This window comes from Juglans regia, chromosome 15 (genome assembly GCF_001411555.2).
Source record: "Juglans regia cultivar Chandler chromosome 15, Walnut 2.0, whole genome shotgun sequence".
Lineage (NCBI taxonomy): Eukaryota > Viridiplantae > Streptophyta > Magnoliopsida > Fagales > Juglandaceae > Juglans > Juglans regia.
This window is the reverse complement of record NC_049915.1, coordinates 17,593,121-17,620,958: the sequence shown is the minus strand read 5'-3', so window position 1 is coordinate 17,620,958 and position 27,838 is coordinate 17,593,121. Positions and strand designations below refer to the sequence as shown.

The following is a 27,838-nucleotide window of genomic DNA, read 5'->3' as shown; positions in this document are numbered from 1 at the left end:
TTGAGTTATAATTAAAATAGGCAGATAAGAATTTTCAACAATTTATTTTCCTAATCAGTTTATTAAGTTGTTTTAAGCGCATAAAATATTGTTTCGGAGGAACTTTCTCCGATCCAAATCGTAGGAGATCCTTATTTTCAATTGAAGAGGAGAATAAATACATGTATTAAATCTATATAATCGTTTAAAAATTCGTCCAACACTCATCTATCTGATGTGATTCCTAGCATGTTTGAATGGCTTGGCACACTATTATTCACCAAAGTCACACACTTCAATTTTAAACGCATCAAATGTGCATTTGTTTGATAGTAATTTGTCACTCAATCTCTCAGTTGCATGCTAGGAAGACAAATTAAAGGGATATATCTAAGCAGTAAGGTCGATTCAATTAAATTAAATTTAATTGAGTCGAGATTCTCTCTAATTATTTGATGAAATTAGATGATTCAATTTTAAAAAGAGAAAGACATATCATGTAGACTTTACAATATGTGTGTGTGTGTATGTACCCTTATATACGCCAGTATCTTTGGTAGTGTAATAAACGGAAGTAACCTAAGAGGCGATAGAGACGTCTTTCAATTTTAAATCAGGTTTAACAATTTTTATTGAATCTTCTAGAAATTTTATGAGATTTTGATCTTTTCTTTCTGCATTATCAACAATAGATCCGACAAAAGAACTTCTGGTTCCAACAAAAGAATTTCTCCTTCCACAGCATGTTTGAAGTGTGTTTATCTTTTTCCATTAGTCTATCCAATTCGGTCAAGCAATTGGAAAGGATCTCCATCGAATTCAAGTCCAACAAATTCAATTAGAACTCTATTATTACAATGCATCCTCTTTTTACATATCTGTCTGTTTCTTTTGGATTTCACCTTAAATTCCGAGTTCACATCTGCAAATTAACATGACAGGATTGTGGTGTTAACATGCACAAGCTCATGATGATCCAAAACCATAGACAAATCAGAAAACCCTAGTCATAACCCATATTGGTCAAATCATTTTTAGTTATTTGCACTGACAGATCCACTCGATTTCATTTTTGCACATGATGTAAACTCCATGACATGTTTGGAAATATATCATACCATTCAAATAATTTCGTTTTCTTTTTTTTCCCTACCAAAATATCACGTACTTTGCCTATCAGTTCAACTAGCCAGGATTCATATATGCTCCAAGAAATTTCTCTCTGAAGGTAAATGGAAATGAGTAGGATATTTCAATCCAGAACTGGTAAAATATTAAAGTATAATCGAGGAGCACCAATAAACAATGAAAATGAGTCCAATATTGAGGCTATCTGTTGTTTCCTGGTTTCAACTTGGACTTATCTAAGTGTCAAGTGCTACTTGGTCCCTTATTTTCTATAAATTTCCCGGGTAGAATCATTTGTGAACCTAAAGAAAGTATAGCAATCTCTATGGTGTTGTTCTGATAATTATGTTCTTACATGAACGTGTCTGGATATATTCTAGACATGTCAAGCAGCCAAGCATTTAGCAGATGACTAACTTGCAAGATGAATGTTTCCCAGTTTTGCAGAATCTTAAATCACTCTAGTTAGTACAGTTACCCTAATTACCCATTTTGTGCTTCACCAACCAAATATAGCTTCTGATCGTCAGTAACCATGCTTATGTCCAGAATTTTGCCACCATTTTCTGACAAAATACAAGAGCCACTTGAACATTTCAACAGCTCCCTTGCTGCTTTGATGAGATCATGAATGCTTTGTGGAACCCACAACACAACTCCCTCTCTTCTCTCCTCTTTGGGATCCCATGGGTGAAAGGGAAACACTGTGCATTTCTTCTGTCGTAGTTCATCTGTTACTGTCAATAGAAATATCGTCATCTCACTGAAAGTAGGAGGGTATTAGTTGGTAGGGTAAAATATTATATGCACAAGTATAGTGATGATATTGCAGAACATTAGCAGTTTCATTGTGTAACGGAAGCAAATTGTGGTGATTTGTTGTCAGTCTTTGGAGTTCAATGGATAATGACCTAAGAAGGTCATTGATGTGCTAGTTGGATGGAAAAAGTGGATTAAAAATCACAGGGGCTTCGCTAAATTGTCCCCATCCAACTGCCCCAGGTTAATGTGGGAAATCACTGTTTATTGTTGATTTGAAATAGCTGTTTTTGAGATTGTTGTGAGTGATTTCTCATGTGCTTGGCACCACTTTGATGACATTATATAATGCATCTAGCGCATTTCCTGGTAAGATGTGGGGCACTGTGCCTTAGGCTCTTCGATATTATAGATTCTCTCTTTTTTATCATAATGCTCCAAGATAGCTTTCTGTACACTTGATTGTATGAGGTTTCCTCTTTACTTCAGTAAAATTTTTATTTTAATAAAAAAAAATCCAGTAAAGCAAACCACTCTTTTTTCTTCCTTTTTTGGAAGATTATTGCTCTTCATTTCTTTGTTAGAGCATCTTTTGGTAAGTGATTTTTTCAGCAACAATTTTTTTGCGCAGTAAAATTCCTTCCAGAAATTACTAGTTTATTGCAAATCAGACAATTGAGGATGTAAATGCTATATGCATGAAGTAAAATTTTAGTATTACCTCGACTTGCTTGGGCACCATCAGATAACTCAGACAACTGAAAAGTTCTTGCAGCTTCAAGCAGCTTGATCAAATTCTTATCTCCATTTATGCAGGCATCATCAAATGGGGTACTACCCCATCTGCAAGCAGAATATGGCTAACAAAGGTTACTCCAGGTGGCAAAATTCTGTAGTAAAAGAGATACTAAGCTATGAATTGCTAATTGTGCGTAAATGGTTTCCTTTCTTTCTTTCTTTCATCTTAAAGTCAGTGCAGACTAGAAGAGTGTCCCCTTCTGTACTTTTCACTTCTTCTAACAACAATTGAAGTTTGATGACTGAGAAATTGAAATTTATTTCGAAGTAATTTTTAAAAGTTTCATGACATAAGAAGCAGAATAATTTTATCACATAGATGAGCTTCAGTTAAGCTAGCAGCTGGACTCCTGGGATAGATGATATTTGAAATTCAATTCTAGAACCATGCTCTGGCCAAGTAGTATGCAGCCACTGTAGATATCTAAAGAAAAATTCATTTTGCCCTCATAAACAGTACTTCTGATTTTGTCACACAGAAAACTCCTAAAAATGAGAACAATGAATCCTTAAATATCAATGAGATTGGAGGATGCTAAGATTGTGGTATTCTCTATCCTGAAGTTTCCCAGAAAAGAAAAAAAAAAAAAAAAAGAAAGAACAAGAAACTTGATGAAACTTAAGATTTTAGGGACGAAAAAATATGCTTAGTCGGGAGAGAGTAATCAAGCTTAACTTCAAACATGATCAAAAGCATATTACTTCAGATATTTGAACTTATTTCAAAGACATCAACAGTTCTTGTTTTCATCAGAAAATTCAATGGTTTTTCCAAGCTAAATATGCATTGTGGTCATAAAGTCATTAGAATGAAATATGAAAATAAAGCAAGGCTGGCAGAAAGAAGAAAAACCGCTAGTTGAGCGAGCTTATTAGTATGTTATGTAGTACAACACATGTTATGCAGAGGCAGAGGCAGTGTAGGTGGTGTTCCAGTAACTCAATACTAAATATTTACAACAGTATACGACAATTTGCTTAGTGTAAAGAAGCAAGGTATCATCTCTAAAACACAGACAATTCTCATACGAAATCTCAAAGTTGTCCAGATAAAACTGAAAAGATCCAAGATAGACGTTGAGACTAAGAATGGAAGAAAAGGACTCCAGTTTTGCTAAGGCATAAAAAAACTTCATAATTCTTTTGAACCATGCTAGCTTTTTTCCAAAACTATCTAGACCATTAAGATCAAACTAGCATGCCTCATGTAATATTAAATGACAAAGATTGATCATTTGATATGAACCTGGTGCCCATCATCATTTAATTACCCATCCAAAGACTGGTAGTGGAAACAATCATCAAAGCCATACCTTGTTGATCGCAAAATACGGGTGGAAATAATATAAAACTATATTTAATCCATAAACATATTCAACCCATACATCAACTAGATCATACCAACTTCCTCATTATACAATCTCATATTTTGCACTTCTTAACTGGTAGAGGCTTAAAAAGAATAATACTTCACTCTTGTCTTCAAAACCAGATCAGAATTCAGATCATACCTGTCCTTTGATAAAACACTTGCTCCTGCTTCTATAAGTAACTCTGCCACTGAATGTAACCCTTCTGAGGCAGCCATGTGAAGTGGTGTTCGGCGATCATAGTTTTTGGAATTTGGATTAATGCCATTGGCCAAAACCCTTTTAAGAAGGTCAAAATCCCTCCTTGCGATGGTCGTACAGAGAAAACCACCGGCATCATCAATGGTAAGTTCTGCCCCTGCCTTAACAAGTAAAGAAGCCACTTGATCTTGCCCGTTCTTGATGGCTTCAAGCAAGGGAGAGTTCCCAAACTTATCTAATACACATGACTAATTAACATTAATTACTAGATTTATTGATAATCCAGTTACATATACCAACTAAGAAATAGAAGCGAAATCTAAGACATCATCTCATGAAAATAATGATGAGTGTAAAAATGAAGAAATTAGGAGTCTAATGCGGAAGCTTACCCCCCCCAAAAATAAAAAAAAAACTCTTATGAAGAAGCTCATACCACTAAATGATGGATCAAGGAAAATGATTCTGACATCAAATTTCTTAATCTTGAATAATTTTTAGCATCATTAACTGGTTGACAAAGATAGGAAGAGAACATTTTATTGAAAAAGTGATCTTGCAAAGCTTTTAGACATTTAATGGTGAGTAGGTTTTTTACTAGACAATGTTCATTATATACAATCCTACGTATTTTTTATACCACATCAACATTATATCTGATGTTTTTTCATGATACACATCTTAAATGTATGCTCTAATTTGTGGCCTTTGTTTTTACATGCAATGTTTTTTGTTTTTTTTTTTCTTGGGTTTGTGGACTTTGTTTTTTAATACTTTTATATCATCAAATTACGGATTAGATAAGGGTAAGATTTAAGAGTTTTTGCAGTGTTGGACTTTGAATGAGAGATAAATCATAAAGCTGATACTTTTGAAAAGAAAAATAATTAATTTAACACATAGTCCTAAAGACTTTGACCTGACGTGCCCTCTAAATTATGTTTAGCCTTATCTTAAGAGGGCCAATATGCCATGGAGCACACTAAACCATTGGCAGAATGACAAACTGCAGAAGGTCATAGTGGCATTTAACCCCCATCGCTCCCTGCCCCAGGGGCCACCCAATCCCTTGATGGCAACCAACCAGTTAAAAAGCCCACCTAAAATGTTGATGAGCACCTTTTGTTCGATAAGGAAACGAGCAATATCTTCATATCCTTTGGATGCGGCAATATGCTGTAACAAACAAAATATACAAGTTTATATTAGTACAAACCATACAATAAATCATTACAATCCCAGTAAAGTGAAAATACACCATAATTAAGATGGTCAGGCATAAGTTGGATAATCTAATGACAAATACATAAAAGACCATCAGCATGAAATTGAGCTTTGTTGCCATATGTGATGGTATATTAAGTACAAAACCATCATATTGAGCCATAGCACCATAGATAAAGGACCTCATGATACTTTTCCTTTATGTCCCTTAAAATTAGATAAATTGTATCATACACTAACCTCTCCACCTCTCCACCTCTCCCTTAATTAAAACTTTTTGAAGAACAACCAAGCTGCCAGTTTACTTATGCCATTGAGATAAAACAGGGACGAAAGATTATGAAGTATTTAAAATTTTTAAAAGGTACGGGCACTCCATTGCTTTATTGTCAAAGAAAAATTAAAATGCAACTTCGCCTTCTAAAATCAATACCAAAGGTGATCTTCCATCATAATCTGTCTTATTGGGATCTGCTCCTGCACTGATCAAACGTTTTAGTCGATAAGAATCTCCATCATAGGCAGCACAATTAACCCTCATAGCCAGCTCTGATTCACGCTGTTCAATATACAGAGTCACATCCGAGTCCAAAATCTTTCTCTGAAGATTGGAGTCCTTTCCCTGTCATTACTAAAGTGTTAGAATGTTATTTACTGACTCATTGATTCAAATTTCTAGCCACATTAAATTCTAGAATCTTTCCGGTGAATATAGAGAAATTTTGCCAGCAAGTGGACCCAATTGATTTTTTATTGTAGAAAGCAGCAAAGGCATTAACAATTATTTCTCAAGGACCATATTTTAAGGGTAAAGATATTAGATTGAAGCAGAATAAGGAAGATCAATTTACCTCAAGGAGATTGCTCAAGATAATCCGTCCATCAGGAAAACCTATCTCCAAGATCTCTATAAAAGATTGTTTATCAAGTCGCAAGACCTTACATAGTTCACGAGCTCGAACTGTACAGGGCTGACGATTGTTACAAAGAAAAGAAACCTCTCCAACTGAGCTGTAGGCTTGCAAACGCTTATGAGATTCTTCTGTTTCATCATCTTCCACTTTTCCCGCCTCCTCCTGTAGAAAATATGATATGCATCAAGCCTACAATTCAAGTCTACATAGATACAAATTACAAAAAAAAAAGAGGTATGAGTTATGCTACATCTAACTTTAAAAGCAAGCAAATTAGAAGAAATATTTCCAAGAAAGAAGCTATATTGATCCTCGAGATAAGGAAAAATATAAGCTACACACCTTGTGGTTAGGGTCATTTCTAATCACATCCTTACAATTCTAAGTTTTTTCAATTGCGCCCTCTATAGCACTCAACAGTTTTAATTAAACTTCTCTCTTCTTCCATCAGTTTTACCCAAAGCCATTTCACTCCCGCCAAAGACTTACATTGAACCCAACACCAGATCGATCACTCTACCTACACACCAAACAGCTCAAAGTCTCACTGCCCAGAGAAACCCAATGCCCTTCTTACTCTTTCAAACAAAAACAACCTCACACCACTAACAAAGCAAACCACAAGGGCTAAGGTCAGCATTAGGGTGAGATTTTCATTGACTTCATTTCCTATTGGTCAAATTGCTTGTGTTTTCCAACTATTTGGTCGAGAATGAGTTTGATGGGTGGAGGTACTGATGGGGGCAGGAGGGGCAAGCCGAAGGTGTCAAGGTTGCAGAGGCAGCACTTGAGTGAGTGCCTGGTGGGGAGGAGGCAGGGTCTCTCTAGGCTAGGAAGTGTGCCAAGTGTTTAGCTGCCAAAGCTCCCATCTACTTCTCCACTGTGTTCAAGAACCTTGCCATTCAGACCGGTTTCTTTTTTCTTTCTATTCAGATATGAGTTGGTTTTGATGGACCAGAATTAACTTTGTGGTTGTTTTGAAAGACAGGTTTAGTTTGGTAATGGTGTTTGGGTTTTGAATTTATTATTTTTGTGGTCGAACATTTTTTATTTTAAATGGGGATTTTGTTAGGGTCAATTGGCTTTGATTTCAGATATTTTGTTGGTGTGATTGTTAACTCATGGTTTTTGGTGTGTATGGAGCAATTTTGTGTCTGAACGTGTGCAATTGGAAAATTTGCCAATGGTGCTGGCCATCAACAATGGGTTTTGCTGGCTTGTGGACTGAGCCGCAATTGTGCTAATTTTGGACGCTGTTTTGATGACAGAGAACGCTTGTTGGGAGAACTTAAGAGAGTTTTTCTTTCAAACTCTGTCTTTGGGCAAAAGTTCTGGTATTGAATGGGGATAATTTAAATGTTTTTCTTTCAGACTTTACTAGTTACTAGTTCATAGCTTGTATTTAGGTGTTTCCGCATGTATACTTCCTGTGTACTTGGGCTATGCCTATTTACTTGCATAATAAAATCTCTTATTATTACTTATCAGAAAAAATAAAATCTCTTATTACTTGTAAAAAAAAATGATCCAACTGTGAGGGAGTCACAGATCTCCTCCATGGATGCACCCTATGAGGGGGTGGATTGTGGAGGAGCCTTCCTGCAGGGGCGGAGGGGGAGGCGTCCAACCCTCTTTTTGTTTTTTCTTTTTCCCCCAAGTTTTTCTTTAACGTTTTTAGGGTTAACTCTTTTTTGTTTGTATTTTTCGGTAATTTTTTATTTTTATAGATATGATACACATTTTACAAGAGCTCCATAAAAAATAGATGAATTTGTACAGGCATGGATAGAAAGATCCATTTGATAGCGGGGAAGAGCACAAGGATTATTGGAATAAAATTCAGAGTTAGAGATTGATTTGAAAGTTTCCAAAACCACAAAGACTATTGGAGTAATTTTCCCTTATGAATATTCAAGTCAAACAATACCTTCACCAATAATATAGGCCAGCCACTTAGGCCCCGTTTGGAACTTGGACTGAATTGAGATCAGTCTAATTTTAAGCTGACTCTAACATCTAAACACCCAACTCTCAAATCACTAAACTCATCTCAACTCAAAACTCTTTACACATGGGACCCATAACCTTTTTCAACTCAACACCTTTTTACATGTGGGACCCACAACCTTCTTCAACTTCCCATAAATACATCTAAACTCATCTTAGATGGGCTCCACAAAACTCACTCCACCATCTCAACTCACTACTATTCATAAAGAATTCAACTCATCTCAACTTAGCTCAACATCCAAACGGGGCCTTAATGCTAAATTTCCCTCTCACCTTTGCAAGTGCATCTATTATGACCATTAGCTTGGTGAAAACTAACTTGGATTTCCAAGGAGAAAGAAGGCAGAAGTTCTAACTAGAGAGACAGATAGAGGTGTAAAGGTTATCAGAAACTAGTATTAAGCGCTAGTATTGGTATTAAAGTCAACATCATAACTTGGCAAAATCTTGTTACTCTCTTTATAGGCTTCACCCAATTTACGAACTGTTTATTTCTAAAACTTTGTACTTTCTCATAGAATAAAAACTGTTAAACTATTTTCACGTGGCCATATTATCTTATACCCTATAAAATACTATATGGATGCTGCATTGCAAGTACACAAAATAAATCCAAAGAAAACATATTGAAAATGAAAGCACTAAAAGAAATCATACCACTTCACCATAACATATGACATAAAGTTGATCCATTACGTTTCCCTGTTCTACAATCACTTCTCCAGGCAGGAAAAACTCCTCATGGACTCTGCTTGCCTGATAAACCGTGAAAGAATGAGAGCAATTTACACTAAAACAATCTAAGCTCTTAATGTCACGTTGGTATAAAACTGTAAATCTAAACAATGATGCTCATGCACTGTAGACATGAAACTTTGAACTGTAAACTTGAAAATAATTCTGAATCAATTTGTTGTGACTTAAAGAACACACTGGTAATTAATAGTTTCACTCACGATGTGGTCACCAAATTTCCACCTTGTCACAAAGCACCATTAAACTTCCATTCCATGTCAAAACGGACGGAAATGTCATTTTTCCGAAATTAAATTATGAGAGTACCCCCAGTTGAAATTATTGTATTTACCCCCAATCCACTTCTTATTGCCCAATTTAAATGTAACGACGTGCTCATTACTTCACATTCTGGAAACAAAACAGCCAACAACCGATAGAGGGTACAATTGAAACAAAATGGAAGCTTAATGGTACTATGTGGCAAAGGTGGCAATTTAGTGACCACATTACCGAATGGGCGTTAGTTCAAAGTGAAAAGTGTAGTTTCCCGTTTCTGTTTTTGCAAGTAAACTCAACTGACCATTAGATTCAAACTCTCTTAGGCCTTATTCTTTTTATTAAATAATTTATCAATACAATATACTGAGCATGGGGGGAACTCTGAATCACAGTAAGATTACAAGAGAAGCCCCAAAAAATGAATAAAAATATACGAGGAAATGTGAAAATAAACTAAACAGATCAAGGTCTACAACATAAAAGAGAAGGATCCCAAGTCTCCCCATCCCTTTCACACAAATATACCACCAAATAATAGCAAAGTATTTTATTTTCACAAAATTCTGTGCCCAAAACAATGCAACTTAAGGTAGTCATCCAAGTCAAAAATTACTTCCATAGGGGTGCAAGCTCACCACATTTCCCTGAGAATTTTGTCCTTCTAATGCCCTGTATTTTGCGTCAAACTTTAAATTCCTAATTTAATTGCCAGCTGTAGCATTCTGAACATTAGCAAAGCCATGCAGATATGTAACAGTTGAAACAACATCCATCAACTCCACTTCCATGTCTTCACTGGTAAAGTTGACCCTGTTGGCTGGTCACCAACTCCTCAACAAAGATATCTGATTTTTTTGGTAGATTATGAGTTGAAGATTGTTCAAGGAAGGGAGGATAGTTTGCTGTGGATTCATGAAGGAAATTTCAGATTTTCAGTTCGTTCCTATTACAAGGTGTTAACCTACCAAGGTGTTTGTGACTACCCTTGGAAAAGCATTTGGAAAGTTAAGGTGCCTAGTAAGGTGGCTTTCTTCTGTTGGCTGGTGTCTCTTGATAAAATTCTGGCCACAGAAAATTTACGTAAGCATGAACTTCACGTTGTAGATTGGTGTTCCATGTGCAAGAGAGATGGTGAATCAGTAAACCACATGTTTCTACATTGAGAGGTGGCTAAGAGTTTTGTAGAACGAGATTTTTGGTAGGATGGGTATAACTTGGGTGATGCCTAAGCAGGTGGTGGATCTACTTGCTTGTTGGAGAGGTGTAGAGGGGAGACAATGTATTGCTGCCATTTGGAAAATGCTTCCTTTGTGTTTGATGTGGTGTTTATGGCTGGAGAGGAATGGGAAGTGTTTTGAAGATAGAGAACAGTCGATGGGAGAAATTAGGGAATTTTTCTTTAATACTTTATGTTTGTGGGCTAAGGCTATTGTAATGAATGGTGAAGAATTTCTGAATTTACTTTAGTCTTTTCTGTCTTTTTTAGTTAGTGTATGTAGGTATTTCTTCTTGTACTTGGGCTAGCCTATTCTTGGTAATAAAGGTATTTCTTCTTGTATACCTCCTATGTACTTGGGCTAGCCTATTCTTGGTAATAAATGTCTTACTAATTATAAAAAAAAAAAGGACCCATCCTTCCCCAGTTCAACCCCACCGCTCCTTCAAAACCTAGCAATCTCAATCCCCTGAAAATTTCATTTTAAGATCCTCAGCTTCACTCCAAACTGCCAACATGTATAGGGGAAGAAAAGCCTAACCCCAATCAACCAAATGATACTTCAATTCATCATGTTTCATGCTACAAATAGAAAATAGGCCTAAAATTAGGTCAGGAAACTCAAAAAGGTACACTATTGACTGTAGTTTTCTCCCTGATTTTGTCAAGTACTGTCACTTAAATCCAGCAAACCTCTTCTCTAATTTCAATAACAGAATCAGGTACTGAAATAGCCTTTAAAGAACCCAGTGGGAACCCTGGGTAAGAGGTAGAATGGAATTGACATTTGTAAATGGATTATTTACATGTTACAACCATACTGGATGTGCCTTTCTACACTAACAATTGTTAAAACCAACTAGGGATTTATAATGGACAATGATCCTCCAATATAAATTCTACAACAAATAAAACCCAATAAACAACACATTCAAAGAATTTCTCAATACTTATAAAGCTTTTCTCTAAAATTGTGAAACCAAACATGCCCTAAGATTTCCAGAGTCAATGGATGTGATTCCATTCATAGAAATCATGTGTCATTCAACTTTTAAAAATAAAAATAAAATTGTTATTGCTCAGTCTTTCTAATTCACATTTTACTTTATATGAAAAGCATGATGTCTTACAATCTGCTTTATGAATCCCGAAGAGCACCCCTTGAAAAGAGAAGCTTCTTTAACATACGGCTCATATAAGTTCTGTGAAATCTGCACCGATGGGGAAAAAAACTGTAATATACAGATATAAATTGAGCACCACCTCTAATTCATTAAAAAAAAAACAGGTACATGCAATAAAAGAACATCAAGTCAACAATTAAAAGGTTGCAGCATGAATTCTTCCGCAAGGAGATTCCAGCAAGTGCACTTCGGGTAATTCAAGGGGAAGTTCCCCCAGTCCAATGGCCTGTAGAAATTATTTGCACCAAAGAGTATTTGAACCTTAGACCTAGAGGGAACACACCACCAAGACCAAGGCCTTTACCGCTTGAGCCAACCCCTAGGGATTTATTTCTACATATTACAAAAGAGTACTGCTACATCTACAAAGAAATTACAGAACAAAATCTCACAAACTGACGTAACTTCATCTGATATGTTAAATCTACTTTATAATAAAAGTAATTTTATAATCTGATGAACCACATCAAGTCACATTAGTTTGTGGGATTGCTTTTGTGTAATCTCTTTGTGACTAGAGTATTTTCCATTACAAAATTCCACATTTCTCACCGATTGTTTGGACAGAAAAACAGAATATTTACTGGCATAAATGTGGCTGCTTTTACAAAATATGGTAGTAAATTTATAATTATGGGACATTTTACAAAATATGTTAGTAAATTTATAATTATGGGACAAACACATTTGCCCCTAATTTTTTATTGTAAATTTTAAATACAATTGGTCTCAAACCTGTGAGCCACCTTCGTCCTATTAGTACAAAGCAAGGAAATCCAACTTAGCTAGAACTCAAGGACACTTACCAATTTCTTTTATAAGAAATAGTCAGCTAAAACTTTATAAAATGGAAAAAAAAAAAAATTGCTTTTCAACCAAAAGCCACTAGTATTCTAACTGTCAGTGGGATATGTGCTGGACTGATAGCATACGACTTCCCTTTCTTGTACTTAGTCATATATGGCATGTATCTATAGCTGTACATATCTTGTAATTAGTCATAGCTTCCTTATTTAGACAGATTCTATTGCTGTAAATGGCTTGATTCTAGCCTTGTAATGTGCACGGCAGTGCCTTTCTAATGAAAAGAAATCCTCACAATGAGGTATTCAATCCAGTTAACACTAACAACTTCCACCAAAGTTAAAATTGTTCAATGTATCAATAGCTTTTGACAGTCCATATATTTGTAAGTACAATGACCAATTCAACTGATTATGGGTCTGTTCTAGGGAGCCTTCCAGCATGTGAGAAATGAAAGTTTTCCAAAGAAATTATTTGTATTCTACCATTTTCTTTCACATGCAAGATTTTTATTTAATGTGATGATATGGAATGGACAAAATTGCGTCTGATGCACCAGCATATGCCTAAATGGTTGGTGAAACCGAAACTGAAGTGAGAAATAAACCCTATTGGAACTATAGCATTCTCAGATACCTTTTATTTATCTGTCAAGTGCGATAATAATGTCTAAAATCACCGGGGCATACTACAAAAGTATATATGCACTTCATTTCAATTAAGTCGCATAACAAGAAAAATGAGATATTTTGATAATCCATTCACACCTAGGGCTGTAAATGAACTAGTCTATTCGATAGCCTGCTCGATACTCGCCCGGTTAAACTCGAATCGAACTCGATTCGTAAAAAAGAAAAAAAAAATTCGCTCATGAAAGCAAATACCCACTCAATTAGTAAATGACACATACTCGAAAAAACTTGACTCAACTTGGCTAAGGCTCGTTAAGGTCCGCCCGTTTATGCCTGAGTCGACTCGTTAGCTCAACTCGATTAAAGCTCATTCATATATTGATAAATATATACATACACCTGTGTGTGTGTATATATATATGTATTAGCTAATAATATAAGCATAACACTTTTATAATTAAATATATAATATGTAACCTAATTACTTATGCCTATATATTGAATATACTTCATAGCTATATTTTATAATTTGTACAATCATTTTTTTTTATAAGTAAAAATATTATATATATATATATATATCAATAGGAGTAGCCAAGTATACTGGATGTACACAAGAAAACACCTAGCCCATACTAGAGAGCTCCTAATGACCCAAAAAGTCTGTGAAAAATTACCCAAAATACATCAAGCCCGAATTGGAATAAAACACATCTCCCCAATAATTTGTACAATAATTAGTCAATAAGATTTAATAATTTTATATACCAGTATGTGGGAACCATATATGAAATAGAGATATGTTACAATATTATGTGTATGTATTAACAATTTATGTAGGCATATAATATACTGTTATTATGGATAAATATCAACTACTTAGATATTAATTATTTATAAATTTTTATAATCTTATAATTCAACCCCAAAGGGTTGGTCCAAGTGGTGAAAGCCTTGGTCTTGGGATATCGCTCCCTTCAAGATCCAAGGTTCAACACATCATAGGTGTAAACAATCCTTTAGGGTCACACTCCCTGGTGAAAAGCAAGTGACTTACCCAGTTCCGTGTATGGGAAACTTCCAAAGGTGCAATACACAGGACTGAGGTTTACTTTATAGGGGTGAGTTCGAAAAGCCCTGCCTTGGAGAGGTTCCCCGTAAAAATAAAAAATAAAAATCTTATAATTCAATAGAAGTTCTACTTGTTAGTTGTACAAATTCAATATTAGATTTTTTATTTTTTATTTATCTAATCTATTAATTATTATATATTATTTAAAAAAAAAAAAACAACTCAAGCGGAGCTCGAGCTCGAGTTTGGAGTTTAGCTTACCAAGAATAAAAATCTTCGAGCACGAGTTTTTTTAGGCGAGCCAAACTCGGCAAGCCGAAGATTGGCTCAGCTTGGCTCAATTACAGCCCTATTCACACCCTCACATCATAGACTCAAATACTAGACAAACATGTCCAGCTCAAGTAGCCAGACCTTTCTGCATGATGTCCCCCACAAACTCTACCATCCATTCCATTGAAATTACATAGTGAACAGACCGTCATGTGTCCTAAGAAATTTGTAGTCCATATTTCACAATTGGAAATATTGAATCCCTGTCCCCTCGCCAACCTCTGTCCAAGAAATTGTAACTTAAAGTATGGGTGAAAGAGAATTTCATTCAAGATATGTCAGAAGCACTGATGTTTGTATTTGTCTATGACCACATGAGGAAAAGCATCCAATATTACTTTTCTCAAAGAGGAATTGCACAGATTCACATTCTCAAAATGCCTCCAACCATTGTTGAGTAATGTTTTGGAGAATCATTTGTCATGAGAGCTTGGTATATCAAGCATGGAATTCTATAACAGAAGAAATACTAGAGTGTTACCAAGACTTGAGCCAAACCTCATAAACAATAACCAGCTTTTTATATCATGTTGGAGAAGAATCTATCCCAAAAGCTTAGGCTATTAGGAATGGAGCGACAATTTATATCAATCATACCACATACTAGTAAAACTGAGCCAAACCAACGGTGCACAGGAACCTGAAAAGTTATCAATACCTTAGTCCGGATAGAGGATGGAACATCCTGAAGTAAACCAACTTCTGTGATGCTGCGGTCATATTGTAATCGCAGATGACCTTTGATCTCCTTGCTTATGTTCCTATCAAGATTGTTCTTATTCATATATTTGATAAGGTCTGCCATTTTATCCCTGAACTTTTCTGTCTTTGATCCTTTTACTATCAGTGCTGCCATGTTACCAAGCAGATAAGCACCAAGAATCATGTCAAACGATACATAAAACATAATGAATATCATTTCTCTGACATTGACCGCATGTATCTCTCCATAACCTGCAAAATAAAGCATAGAATAGAACATACAGTGAAGCATCCTAAATATGATATGAGAAACTCAAATTGAAAATAGCATTAATTCATTTGGAGATGAGAACAGTTATCAGCATTTAACAAATAATGTACTGTGCGATATCTGATCCAAGAAAATAGTTATGCCATAGCACTGCTTCATATCAAAATCAGAAGATATCATTGTACTGTTTTAGATGTTCATGAGAAAAACACTATGACAAACCTGAGAAAAAAAGAAGATAAATTCATAAAATAGAGTATAAGCTCACACATACACAAGTGCAGTAACCTTTGAGTGTGGCTCATACAGATACACAGTAACTTTTTTTTTTACTTCAAGAGAGAGATATGGACAGGCTTACCAACAGTAGCCATGGTAACAATAGCGAAATAAAGAGATGTCACATATCGCTTCCAAAGATCAATTTCTCTGAAGTGTGAATAGCTGTAGTCACCCAATTTCAAACTTCCAATCCACGTGTAACCTTCCTCCGCGGGAGGAACAGTGGTAGCAAGATAGTAAAAGATGCAGGCAGCTGTATGAGTGCAATAGAGTTCAACAACAAAAAGTTTCACAATTCTTGTACCGAGGTAATTTATCCTGATATTTTTCTCCAACTTCTCAAAAAACTCTGTCACTCTGAGTGCTCGACTGAGCCTAATCCACAAGAGGTACCTGACTACCTCTTTCCTACCAGAAGCCTGTTTAGAGCAGTTGTGTTCAGATCATCAAATAAGAACTACTGAGTTAAGTTGTCCATGTCAAACTCAATGGAGTGCAATCAAATGTGAAGTAAAGATGTCACAAGAATAACTACTCTCTTTTCTTTTTCTTTTTTTTGATAAGTAAGAAAGACAGAACAACTACTTTCTTTAGTAGAAAAGAGATTCCTCATAAGCATTTATTAGGCTCACTCAAAAATAAAACAAATTGTGACATGGTAATCAACCAGAAACCATATGGAACAATATAATGCCATAACAAAAGAACTAAATGTTATAAATTGCCCATTCTTTTTTCTTTTATTGTTAAGTATTTATAGAAAACTACTAATAATAATGTGTACCTTAATTGTAGCATATCACCCAAATGTACCTTCTTCACTTTTCCTTTTTTCCCTTCTCTTTTTCTGGGGTTTGGGGAGGGGGATTCAATATTGTAAAAAGTAAAAACCAAAGAAAAGCAAATGCCTTCCTTTATGATAATGCATGCTCAAACTTTTTTTTATTTTATAAGTAAACAATATCATTAATAAGGATAGGCAATGCCCAAGTACACAAGATGATATACAAGAGATAAGACCTATCTAAGTCGAAGTAGAGGAAACAAGAAAATCATGAAAATTCAGGCCATTAAATCTAAAGCTATGGCCCATAGAAATAAAGTACGGAAAAATAACGCTCAAAGTTCCTCGGGAGACCACTCCTTGTTTTCGAAAGTCCGGTCATTACGTACTTGCCAAATGCACCACATGTTACAGCTCGGGACATTACAAACGATAACTCCACCCAACTAAACACTTCAGTCCACAACACTCTAGCTGTCTCATAATGTAACAAGAGATGTTCTACTGTCTCGCCAGAATGCTTACACATACAACACCAGTCTAGGATGACGACCTTGCGCTTCCTCAAGTTATTAGTAGTCAAAATCTTCCTCAGGGCTATTGTCCAAGTAAAGAAGGTCGCTTTAGGAGGCGTCTTATTCCTCCAAATTCGCCACCATGGAAACTGGATGTTTGGTGAAATAGCAAGGGACTTGTAGAAAGAGCAAACCGAGAAAGCACCCTTACCCACCGGTGTCCACCATAGCCTATCTGCTTCTTGTCCATTCAGCACGACAGAACATAATAGGCTGAAGAAAGCCTCAAAACTGTCCACTTCTCAATCTTGCGCCGCTCTACTAAATGTGACATTCCACTAGACTTGGTCCCCTGATCGACGAATGAGGTCCGCTACTAAGGCTTCTTGATCACGTGCCACTCGGAATATAGCGGAAAATGAGTCCTTTAGGGCCTCGTCCCCACACCATTTATCCCTCCAAAACTTCATCTAGGAACCCTCGCCCAATATTAATTTGGAGTGGCGGTTAAACACCCCCCCACCCACTCCTAATGTGCTTCCAAACCCCCACTCCATTTGCCCCACTTACCTCACCGGTACACCAACCACCCCACAAGCTTCCATATTTGCAATCAACTACCAATTTCCATAAGGCTTCTAGTTCCATAATATACCACCATAACCACTTCCCTAGTATGGCCCGATTGAATGTTCTCAAATTTTTTATACCCAACCCACCTAACAAGAGCGGCCTGCACACCTTATCCCAACTGACTAGGTGGTATTTGAATTCGTCCCCCAACCCACTCCACAAAAAGTCACGGTATAGTTTTTCAATCCAAGCCACCACACTAGCTGGGATAGGGAACAAAGACAAAAAATATGTAGGTAAGTTAGAAAGGATACTCTTAATAAGAGTTAACCGACCACCCTTTGACAAGTACAATCTCTTCCACCCTGCTAGTTTCCTTCCTATATTCTCAATGACTGTATTCCAAATGGATGAAGCCCGTGAAGCAGCTCCCAAAGGTAATCCCAAATAAGTCATGGGAAGAGACGCTACCTTACACCCAAGTATGCTAGCTAGCTACCGAGTATTGCTAACGTTCCCCACTGGCACTAACTCTGACTTATCGAAGTTCACTTTCAAGCCTGACGCTGCTTCGAAGCATAGTAAAAGTGTCTTTACTGCCTTCAACTAAATTTGATCTACCTCACAGAATAATAATATATCATCTGCAAAAAGTAAATGAGACAAAGAAATAATGTCATGATTGGGTTCACCAACCGAAAAACTAGACACAAACCCATTTGTAACCATCATCGAAATCATCCTGCTAAGGGCCTCCATGATAATCACAAATAAGAGTGGGGAGAATGGGTCACCTTGCTTTAAGCCACGAGAACTATTGAAAAAACCATTGGGGTTGCCATTAATCAAGATTGAGAACTTTGCCATTACGATGCACCAGTTTATCCACTTTCTCCATGTCTCCCCAAAGCCACATCTCTCCAACAAATAAAGAAGGAAATCCCAGTTTACATGGTCATATGCCTTTTCCATGTCTTGCAAATAATCCCCGGGGATTATGATTTTAATCTACTATCCAGGCCTTCATTTGCTATAAGGATTAAATCAAGAATTTGTCAACCCCGAACAAACGCATTTTGCGGCTTCATTATTATCTTCCCCAACGTGTCCCCTAATCTGTTCGCGAGCACCTTAGAAATAATTTTGTATACCCATTGACGAGGCTAATGGGCCTAAAATCCTTTACCTCCGATGCTCCAATCTTCTTCAGGATCAGCGCCATAAAAGTAGCATTTAAGCTTTTCTCAAGCTTCCCAGCCAAGAATAATTCCTGAAACACATTCATGATGTCTACTTTTACTATATTCCAGCATGTCTGGAAAAAGCCCAAGGAGAAGCCATCTGGCCCTAGTGGTGCTTTGTCTTTAGCCATGTGTCTTAATACATCATATACCTCCACTTCCTCAAACGGACGCTCCAACCATGATGCAGTATGTGGCTCAATGGAATCAAAACCAAGATCATCAAGCTTTGGCCTCCATCCCTCTCTTTCTGTGAGCAGTTGTTCAAAAAAATCCACCACATGGTCCCGGATCACTAGAGCCTCCCTGCATTTAATACCATTGATATTTAGCATTTCAATGGTATTATTTCTTTTATGAGAGTTAGTCACTCTATGAAAAAACTTTGTGTTTCGATCCCCTTCTTTCAACCACAAAGCTCGTGACTTCAGGCGCCATGAAATCTCCTCAAGAGATAATACTCACTCCAGCTCAGAGGCCAACTCTGTCTTCCGCTCTACTTCTTCAGGAGAGAGGGCTCTATCATCAAGTACTCTCTCAAATTGTTGGAGCTCTTCCACCAAGGTTTTCTTTTGCTTCCCTATGTCTCCAAAAGAAAGAGAATTCCAAAGCTTAAGGTCATGCTTCAAAGCTTTCAATTAGCCAACTAGAATGTAGGAGGGATTACCTTCAAATTGATACGACGACCACCATTACCTAACCCTTTCCACAAAACCTTCACTTTTAAGCCACATATTCTCAAACTTAAAATAGCGACGACCACCTTGGATTCCACCACAATCCAGCAAGATGGAAAAATGATCTGAGCATAGGCAAGGCAACCTCTTTTGGCACACCTCTGGAAAGTACTCTTCCCACTCAGGGGAAATTAAAAATCTATCCAACCGGGACTATATCTGATTATTAGACCAAGTAAAAGAACCTCCCATGAGAGGGATATCCAACAAATTTAAGTCAAAAATACAATCTGAAAAATCTGTCATTGTTGGGCGCATCCTGCTATCTCCAGCTCTTTCACTAGGGAATCTAATAATGTTAAAGTCCCCACCTATGCACCAAGGGAGATTCCACCAGTTGTGTAACCCGGCAAGTTCCTCCCATAAAAGTCTTCGATCATTGTCTATGTTCGGCCCATATAAACCTACAAACGCACACAAAAAGTTATCTTCCACACTCTTAAAAAAGCAAGCCACTAAATAGTCCCCCACAAAATCCTTCATTTTCTCCACAATTCGTTTATCCCACATCACTAAAATACCACCCGAAACCCCATTTGATGCAAGGTAGACCCAATCTGTGTAAATGCAACTCCAAACACTTCGCACTATTCTCCTAGAAACCATTTTCAGCTTGGTTTCTTGTAGACATACTATGTCCGCTCTCCATTCTCGAAGCAAATTTTTTATACAAAGACTCTTATTTGCCTCGTTCAACCCTCAGACATTCCAAGACACAATTTTCGACTTCGTAAAAGAGAGACCAGCCCCTTCCCTTTGGATCTAACCCGGCTAGAGCTGCCCTCATAATTCAGCGACCAATTGAGACACTTAAGCTCCCGCTGTTTCTTAGTTCCGGATTTCTTGGATTGAGTGAGCCACTTCAATAGCAGTAAGAAGGGCCATAAACTATTCCTCAAAACCCACACACTCCATACCCACATAAAATTAAAGGTCCTTTACCTTGCGTAGGACCCAATCTGACCCACTGAATTCATCCGGTAACATACGACTCAGTGGAGTGGGCTCCCCATCACCAAGAACCCACTGCAGGGAAGTTGACATCCCCATCTCCTCCTCCCCCAATAGGTTTCCACTCTCCCCAACCAACCTCCCTTCTTCGATAGGTATGAACTTCTGGGCTAGCCCATCAACCACAAACCCATCACTGCCAAAGAGGGAGAGAGCATCGGAATACACACAAAATTCCCCTTCCTCCCATGGCTCAACATAATGATCCAACTGCAACAAAGCCTCCATTAGAGATAGAGCAACCATCGGCGACTGTGGAACACACGTTGGAGGAGAAAATACCTCATAGATGTTCATCGGCATGTCTGGCCGGGAACCTCCACTGATGCTCCACGTTGTGGTGGTGAACAGGTCAAGGACCTATTTGTCGCCATTGCAGGTATACCCACCAGTGGGGATGCCTCGGGTAGCGTCACCCCTCCTTCAACAGAACCTCTCGTCGGTCCTATCTGTGAACACCCAGCCTGGAAATTGACTGTCGGCGGCGAGGAGTGTTGAGAAACCACTTTCAGTGTCGGGAATCTCCTCTCTGTGGACTCCTCCGCCATCGGATCCACCCATTCCTCCACCACCGGTGGTATCGCAATCGATGGCAAGAACACCCCAGTCAAGGCTGACGACTATGGCTGGAGCCCACTTGACGATGGGCGCGAAGGGCCTACAAAACAAGGATCCCGTTTATGCCAAAAAGGGCCTTGGATGGTCCTAACTTGTTTGGCCCACTTGGGCCTGAGCCTAAGTTTGCCTTCGGTTTGAGCCCACTCATAACAGCCTTCCCACTTAAACCGCCCAATGAATGGGTTTTCTTTGCACATACTGCCCAAGCCCAGGCCCATATCCTCCCCTATACTTTCCTCAACGCACCGTATAAGCAAATCCAATTTCATTTGCATTGCACCCATCTATTTCCTCATGTCAGTCAGAGCACGAAGCACTCCATCCTCTTACAAACCGACAGCGTGCCTGCACTACCATCAGAACTCTGGGCACTTATTGAACCGACGGCACTTCCTACTCTATTTGTGCCTACACCTCCTCTCAAGTTGTCCGATGTGTCAGCCCTTGCACCCATCCTACCATGTTCACGGGTCTGCACCGAGAGCCGCGGTTGTTGGAGGACTTCCTTGTACGAAAGAGAAAGAGGTTGGTTCCAAACCACCGTTGTCACTGGTGGAGGCAGACGTGGTGGTCCTCCTTCTCTCACAGCCTCCCACAAAACATCCACCAACTTCCTCCACCCCATGCCATCACTATCCTCTAGTATGAAAATAAAGTTTCGTCTACCACCACCCTCATACTCCACCAATGCCAAGTAATAGCCCCAGGAATTAGAACACCTCTGTACAATAAAACTCATATCTCCTTCCTGATGTACAGTATAGAAATCCTTTCTCCCACCTTCAGACAGTCCTCTAAAGCCTTGGTGAACCATGTTGTCATGGCTTTCCCCAAGCTCATGGCTTTCAAAACTCTCCAACTCTTCTCGATGAGATGCACATATTTACCATCTCTTTTCACCTCAAATGCCTTAGATTCTATAACAAACAGTTTCGAAGGCCTCATCTTCCTTCCTATTCAAGCAAAACTCACCGCCATGAATCTTCATAGGCCAAACTCACGAAAAAACAAAAGGTGTACGGAGAGAGAAAAAAAATTTCGTATTGCACAAAAGCAAACATTGTAATCTAATTTGGATAGTATGGTATTGACAATCTCAATAAGTGTTTCTCCTTTTTGGGGCTCATAGTAATTGCAGTTAAAGCTTGCAAGGTGGCATAAGACATTCCTGCTCTGAGTCACTGTGGTGGAGACATTGCTTACTTAAGAGCTTGGATATTGCAGAATAAATAATTGCTACTGCTGTGAGATAAATTATGCCAGACTGGTAAAATACTTTTAACTGTGTTACAACACATACACAAGTACATGGTATTATGTCACCTTGTGCATATTGCAAAGAACTCGAAAGAACAAAGGCATAGAAAGTGGAAAAAAAAAAACAAATAAAGTCCAGAAAAGGAACTAGATGGAGGTTTACAAAAATATAAGATGATACATTCTAGAATATTATAAGATACCAGGATCGCTTGCATTGTACGTTTACAAACTACCCTAGTTATCATTTTTGTATGAATTCACGGACTACAGTAGTTTATAAAGTCAACATATTTATTTTATCATATTTCTTATATAAGTTTTTCTATATGATCCTTTTCTAAAACAGATACACTGCTTTGAAAAACCCTGCCTCTCCCAACCCTATCCCCCCAAAGTTCAAAACCCTAGCAACCCCCACCCCAAAACTCAGCCTGGCTTCTCCCTTCCTCCACCCTTCCTCTTCCTCTAAAAGTGTCTTCCTTCCCTCCATCTCCAATTTTCTTTCCTTTTTCTTCTCCCTTTTTCCTTAGTTTTTTTATTCTTTTCTTCAAGCCATTAAATGTTAGATCAAAACTTTTTGGTCCACCAACTCACCAAGCTATCCCTACCTTCGGAAGCACTGCCCATTTCCCTCCACTCGTGACCACCCTCAGCTCCCACTGCCCAGCACGTGACCGCCACGCATCGTCAAACCAACTCGGATCTCAGCCTATTTTTAATGCCAACCATTTCTAGCTGGCCAACTGTTGGCCAACCACTGCCTACTACCGACCTCAAATCTGTGCTCAACCGCTGGCCACTACCATACGCCCAACCGGAAGTGTCCTAGTGTCTCGCTCCACCTCCCCACAGAGCACCTCCGCATTTTGAACAGTACATGGGCCCCATGCACTGCCATCAAATCTGTCATCCCTTTTTGCCAAGAGCTGCATGCTTCTGTTTCTGAGAGTTACCTTTATATGCTCCATAATCCAAGAATGCAAGAAAGGAGATCGTCCACGACTACCCCAAATACAAACAACTGCAGTGCACCTCCTCGTGCTAATGGATTCTCCTTCAACTATTGCCTTCATGATGGTCTTTTCTCAACCATGAACCAGAAATTTTGGGACCGGTATAGTTAGATTCTGTTTCATGATATTTTGATTTTAAATTAGAAATTTTATTAATCTAATTTGGCCAAAAGCATTATGACGTATATCAGAATAAAGATGAACTCATAAAAAACAGACTGGTATTTCCATTTCTCTTATGTTCTCTATCTTTTACCATCTTAACTTTTCTTTTTCTTTTTTGATAAGTACCATCTTAACTTTTCTACCAACAGAAAATTAAAACGCAATCCAAATTTATTGCATAAGAAAACTTGACAAATTAAAAGATCCACATGCTGCATGTTATTTAAAAAAAAAACAGCCCACATTTTTTATTACAAAATAAAACCAATGTAAAAAAATACATTAAAAATCAAGGCAGTACCTTGAAGATAGCATCCCAAGGAAAACAACCCAGTAAATCAACCAAGAACCGAGACTTCAAGTAGCTACAATTATGCAAATAAGAAAAACCGGTTACATTCTTGCATGATTAAATAGGTTAAAAAGTAAGAGAAGGAAAAAAAGAAGAAGAAGAAGTAAAGAACCGAACAGTTACCGAAGCGCGATGAGATTGCGGTCGTAGATCATGCAGTATGAGTGGGTGTCGCGATAGGCGACGAAGAAGCGGACGACAATGTCGATAAGGAAGGCGAACTGGCCGGCGATATCGAGGAGGAAGAGGTCTTCGGGGAGTCCTCTGAAGAAACCGAACTCCAGGGGCGTGAAGAACGACGAGTACACCGCCCATAGCAGGATGAAATACGTCCACAACACATACCACCTGCGTTTCCCGCACCCATTATTTCAAATTCTCAGATTTTGTCTTTATCTCTTCAAAGTTCCCCCTTTTTCATCAGATTGATTGAGACGGCAGATTTGGGTGCTAAGCTAGTAACAGTCATCACATCCCACGTATCTCTATTTAATGTGGGTTGGGATCATAAGAAAGCAGCTGAAGGTAGAAGAAGAGAAACAAGGTAGAGATTAACGAGAAACGACTAGAGGAGGAGGAGAAACGGTCGTGGTGGTGGTGGTGGAGGTAAGCATCCGAAGCTGGTGGGGAAGAATGGTATAGTGCATGTTTGAACTCTGGAAACTCGTAATTTCTTATTTTTAATATTAATATCTTTGAAACTATAAAAGAATTTCTATTTTCTCAAAACATTCTTTTAATCATTTATCAGGCTTTATTTTTAGAAAATATCTCATCTTATCTTACTTTATTATTATAATTTTTTTAAATTTTCATATAAAATAAAATAAATAATTTAATTTTTCAAATCTTAAAATAAAAATAATATTAAAAAATATATTCTAACAATATTTTATTTAATTTTTTAACTTTAATCTCAACTCATTTCATCTCTAAAAACAAACTAACTCTAAATTTTAGCGCGGAATCAAATATCCTAAACCCCAACTTCAATAAATTCTTGAATTTATTATTTAAATAATTTTAAAATTTATCTTTTAAATCAAATTATTAAACAAAAACATTTAACCCAAAAACTTAAAAATAAAAATTCTCCTTTACATGTTAGTATGTCAATACATCATCTATCGAGTAAGCCATTATAATTATAAAAAATAAAAAAAACACAAATAATTTTTTTATCCTAACAGACATGAAAGCTGCAAAAAAAATCTTATAATATATTATTTTATTCTTTTAGATGGATTTGATGCGTTTAATATTTTAATTATTTGGTCCAAGAGACTTTTGTTTTTAGGAAAAAAACAAATTTTATCTGAAATGTCAAAAATGTTTTTTGGACAGAACTTCTGCCGGCCAAAAACAAACTGTAATCGACCTTCATGTGAGGATAATAAAAGTATGGCCCCATAAGCCTCTAAGAGCTAATTTGGATCTAGAGAATATTTTATTTTATATTATTTTATTATTATAATTTTATTAAATTTTTATATAAAATATAATAAAGAATTTAATGTTTTTAAATTTCAATTTAAATTGAGTTTAGATAAACAGTTCAAATAAGATGAAATTAGATCTTTTAAATAGTAGTTGAATAGAATATTATTATATATAATTTTTTAATATTATTTTTATTTTAACATTTGAAAAAATTAAATTATTTATTATATTTTTATATAAAAATTTAAAAAAATTATAATAATAGAATAATATGAAAATATTTGTATATCCAAATCTAACTAATTTTTTTAAAATTTAAAATAATAATAATATTAAAAAATAATATTTATTTTTAACTAAAATATCTCTATCTCCTCTTCAAACCGACGCTAACAGCCACAAGATCAGGCCCCAAGGAAAACAGGCTCAACTACGCAGATTAGGAAGACACGCAGAAAGAAATGCATTCTGCATACACATTACACAGTGAAGTGAAGTGAAGTGAAGTGAAATACGTACGTACGTATACGTACCAGTTATCGGGACGAATGACAAACCGATCCCATCTGCTGCCGTTTGTACTCCGTTGATCTCTTCCAAGCGGCCCACTGAAAGCTGTACTGAGGCTCAGCTCTCTTTTCAAAGACGCCAAGTTCCCCTTCCAAGAGTACCTCTTGCTCGAGTCTCTCAGGCGCTTCTGATCAATCTCATATCCTTCGTCTTCAGACTGATCATTAATATCACCTCCTCCTCCACCTGATCCTCTTCCTGTTATTCCTCCGGTACTACTACTCATCTTCCAAACTCAATCTGCTGCTTGTTTTCTTGACAGAGCTAGAAATGTATTCTGGGTCTGTGATTAAGATAGCATATATGTATTAATGGGAAGGAGAGAAGGACGGCAGTGGAGATCAGGGTATCTTTTTTATCACTCCGCTAACTTTGTTGGCCACATGATCATATCGGAATTTACAAACAGTGAGGCGACAGACAGAATAAGCGGACCTTAATGTCTGATCTCAGCTTTTAAGAGGAGGGGAGTCCCGAGTGTAGTTTTACCGCGTGGTACTACTACGTGTGCAGTTCATATTTTTTATTAAAAAAAAAGGTGAGATTTATTATTGTATTTTTTTTTTTAATATGAATCTCAGATTTTTTTATTTTTTTTTAAATAGAATGCGTGAAACTTACGCACTCTAAGACTGTAAATATATTTTCTTATTAACTGACTAACAAATGTCAAGAGTTTGTCCTTAACTTATATAAAATAGTTCTTTCCTACCTTTCTCCATCGAATACTTAAAAGAAATAATATTAGCATTAGCTCTTGTTTGAGATTATCCAAAACACACCATAGTAAAATGACAAAAATACTCTCACAACAAAACTCACTTTCCTCTCATTTCAAACATTTCATTTTTGAAATTTCTCTCTTCTCCCCCGTCGCCCGTCCTCCCCCCACCCCATTGCCCAAAATCAGAGCTGATGAATGAGTGAAAGAGTTGATGAGAGAGAGAGAGCTGAAGGATGAGTGAGAGCTGATGAGAGAGAGAGCTGATGGATGAGAGGAGGAGAGCAGGAGAAAGTTGGAGGGCAAGACAGAGAGAGGGAGAGAGAATTTGGCTGGCTCGGAGGAGCTCGAGGAGGAGTCACGGTGGTCAGGGGGTGCTCAGTGGGGCTAGAATCGACACACGGCCGCGATAGGGCCATCGTGACCCCGAGCTTGTGTGAAGGTTGTGTGTGGGTAGCTTGCGTGCTTGCGACGGAGAGGGAGATTGAGGTTCGTGTGGCTGGGTCTGCGAGAGGTGGTCGCCAGTGTGAGGTGGTGGACGTGCGGTGGTCTGGGTGGCAGCGTACGGTGGCACAACAGGAGAGATTTCACCCATTTCAGTTGGGTTACCGTAGGGGAGATAAAGGGTTGCGCGTGGGGGGGATCGGTGGCAACTGGCTTGGTCGCCGGCGTGAGGGGAAGTTGTGTTAAAATCCCTAGGAAAGTGGCCTCGGGACAAGCCTCGACACGGCCCTTGGAAGGCAAGGACAGCACCACGGCTAGCCTACACGCATGCCTTGGCCCGCGCGTTGACACGCATGGGATGCCTAGCATGCAGGCCAGCGAGATTAGTGACAGTGAGCGCACGCCAGCGCATGCCTCTGCGCACGCCCCTGCCCTTGCGCGCGCCCCTGCATGCGCCCTTGCGCATGACCCCACACACGCCCAAGCCCGTGCACGCGC

General features: G+C 37.8%; 1 protein-coding gene across 3 annotated transcripts; it reads right to left on the bottom strand.

Annotated features, from left to right (window-relative positions):
- Positions 1-1,241: 1,241 nt before the first annotated feature.
- On the bottom strand, positions 1,242-26,681 carry LOC108993203 (potassium channel SKOR-like). Of its 3 annotated transcripts, none has more exons than XM_018968030.2 (13): positions 26,139-26,678; positions 24,289-24,513; positions 24,115-24,178; positions 15,976-16,315; positions 15,300-15,595; positions 11,747-11,827; positions 9,041-9,139; positions 6,311-6,535; positions 5,893-6,081; positions 5,336-5,411; positions 4,176-4,470; positions 2,588-2,709; positions 1,242-1,838 (listed from the first exon to the last, which is right to left on the bottom strand). In XM_018968030.2, exons 1-13 carry the CDS (start codon positions 26,399-26,401, stop codon positions 1,591-1,593), a joined length of 2,523 nt encoding a protein of 840 aa, XP_018823575.1. In that variant the 5' UTR covers positions 26,402-26,678; the 3' UTR covers positions 1,242-1,590. The 3 variants fall into 3 exon arrangements, with proteins under 3 accessions (XP_018823575.1, XP_018823574.1, XP_035541765.1); XM_018968029.2 differs by having other exon boundaries at positions 1,244-1,844; positions 26,139-26,676; XM_035685872.1 differs by lacking the exon at positions 1,242-1,838 and having other exon boundaries at positions 2,602-2,709; positions 5,355-5,411; positions 26,139-26,681.
- Between the last annotated feature and the right edge of the window lie 1,157 nt (positions 26,682-27,838).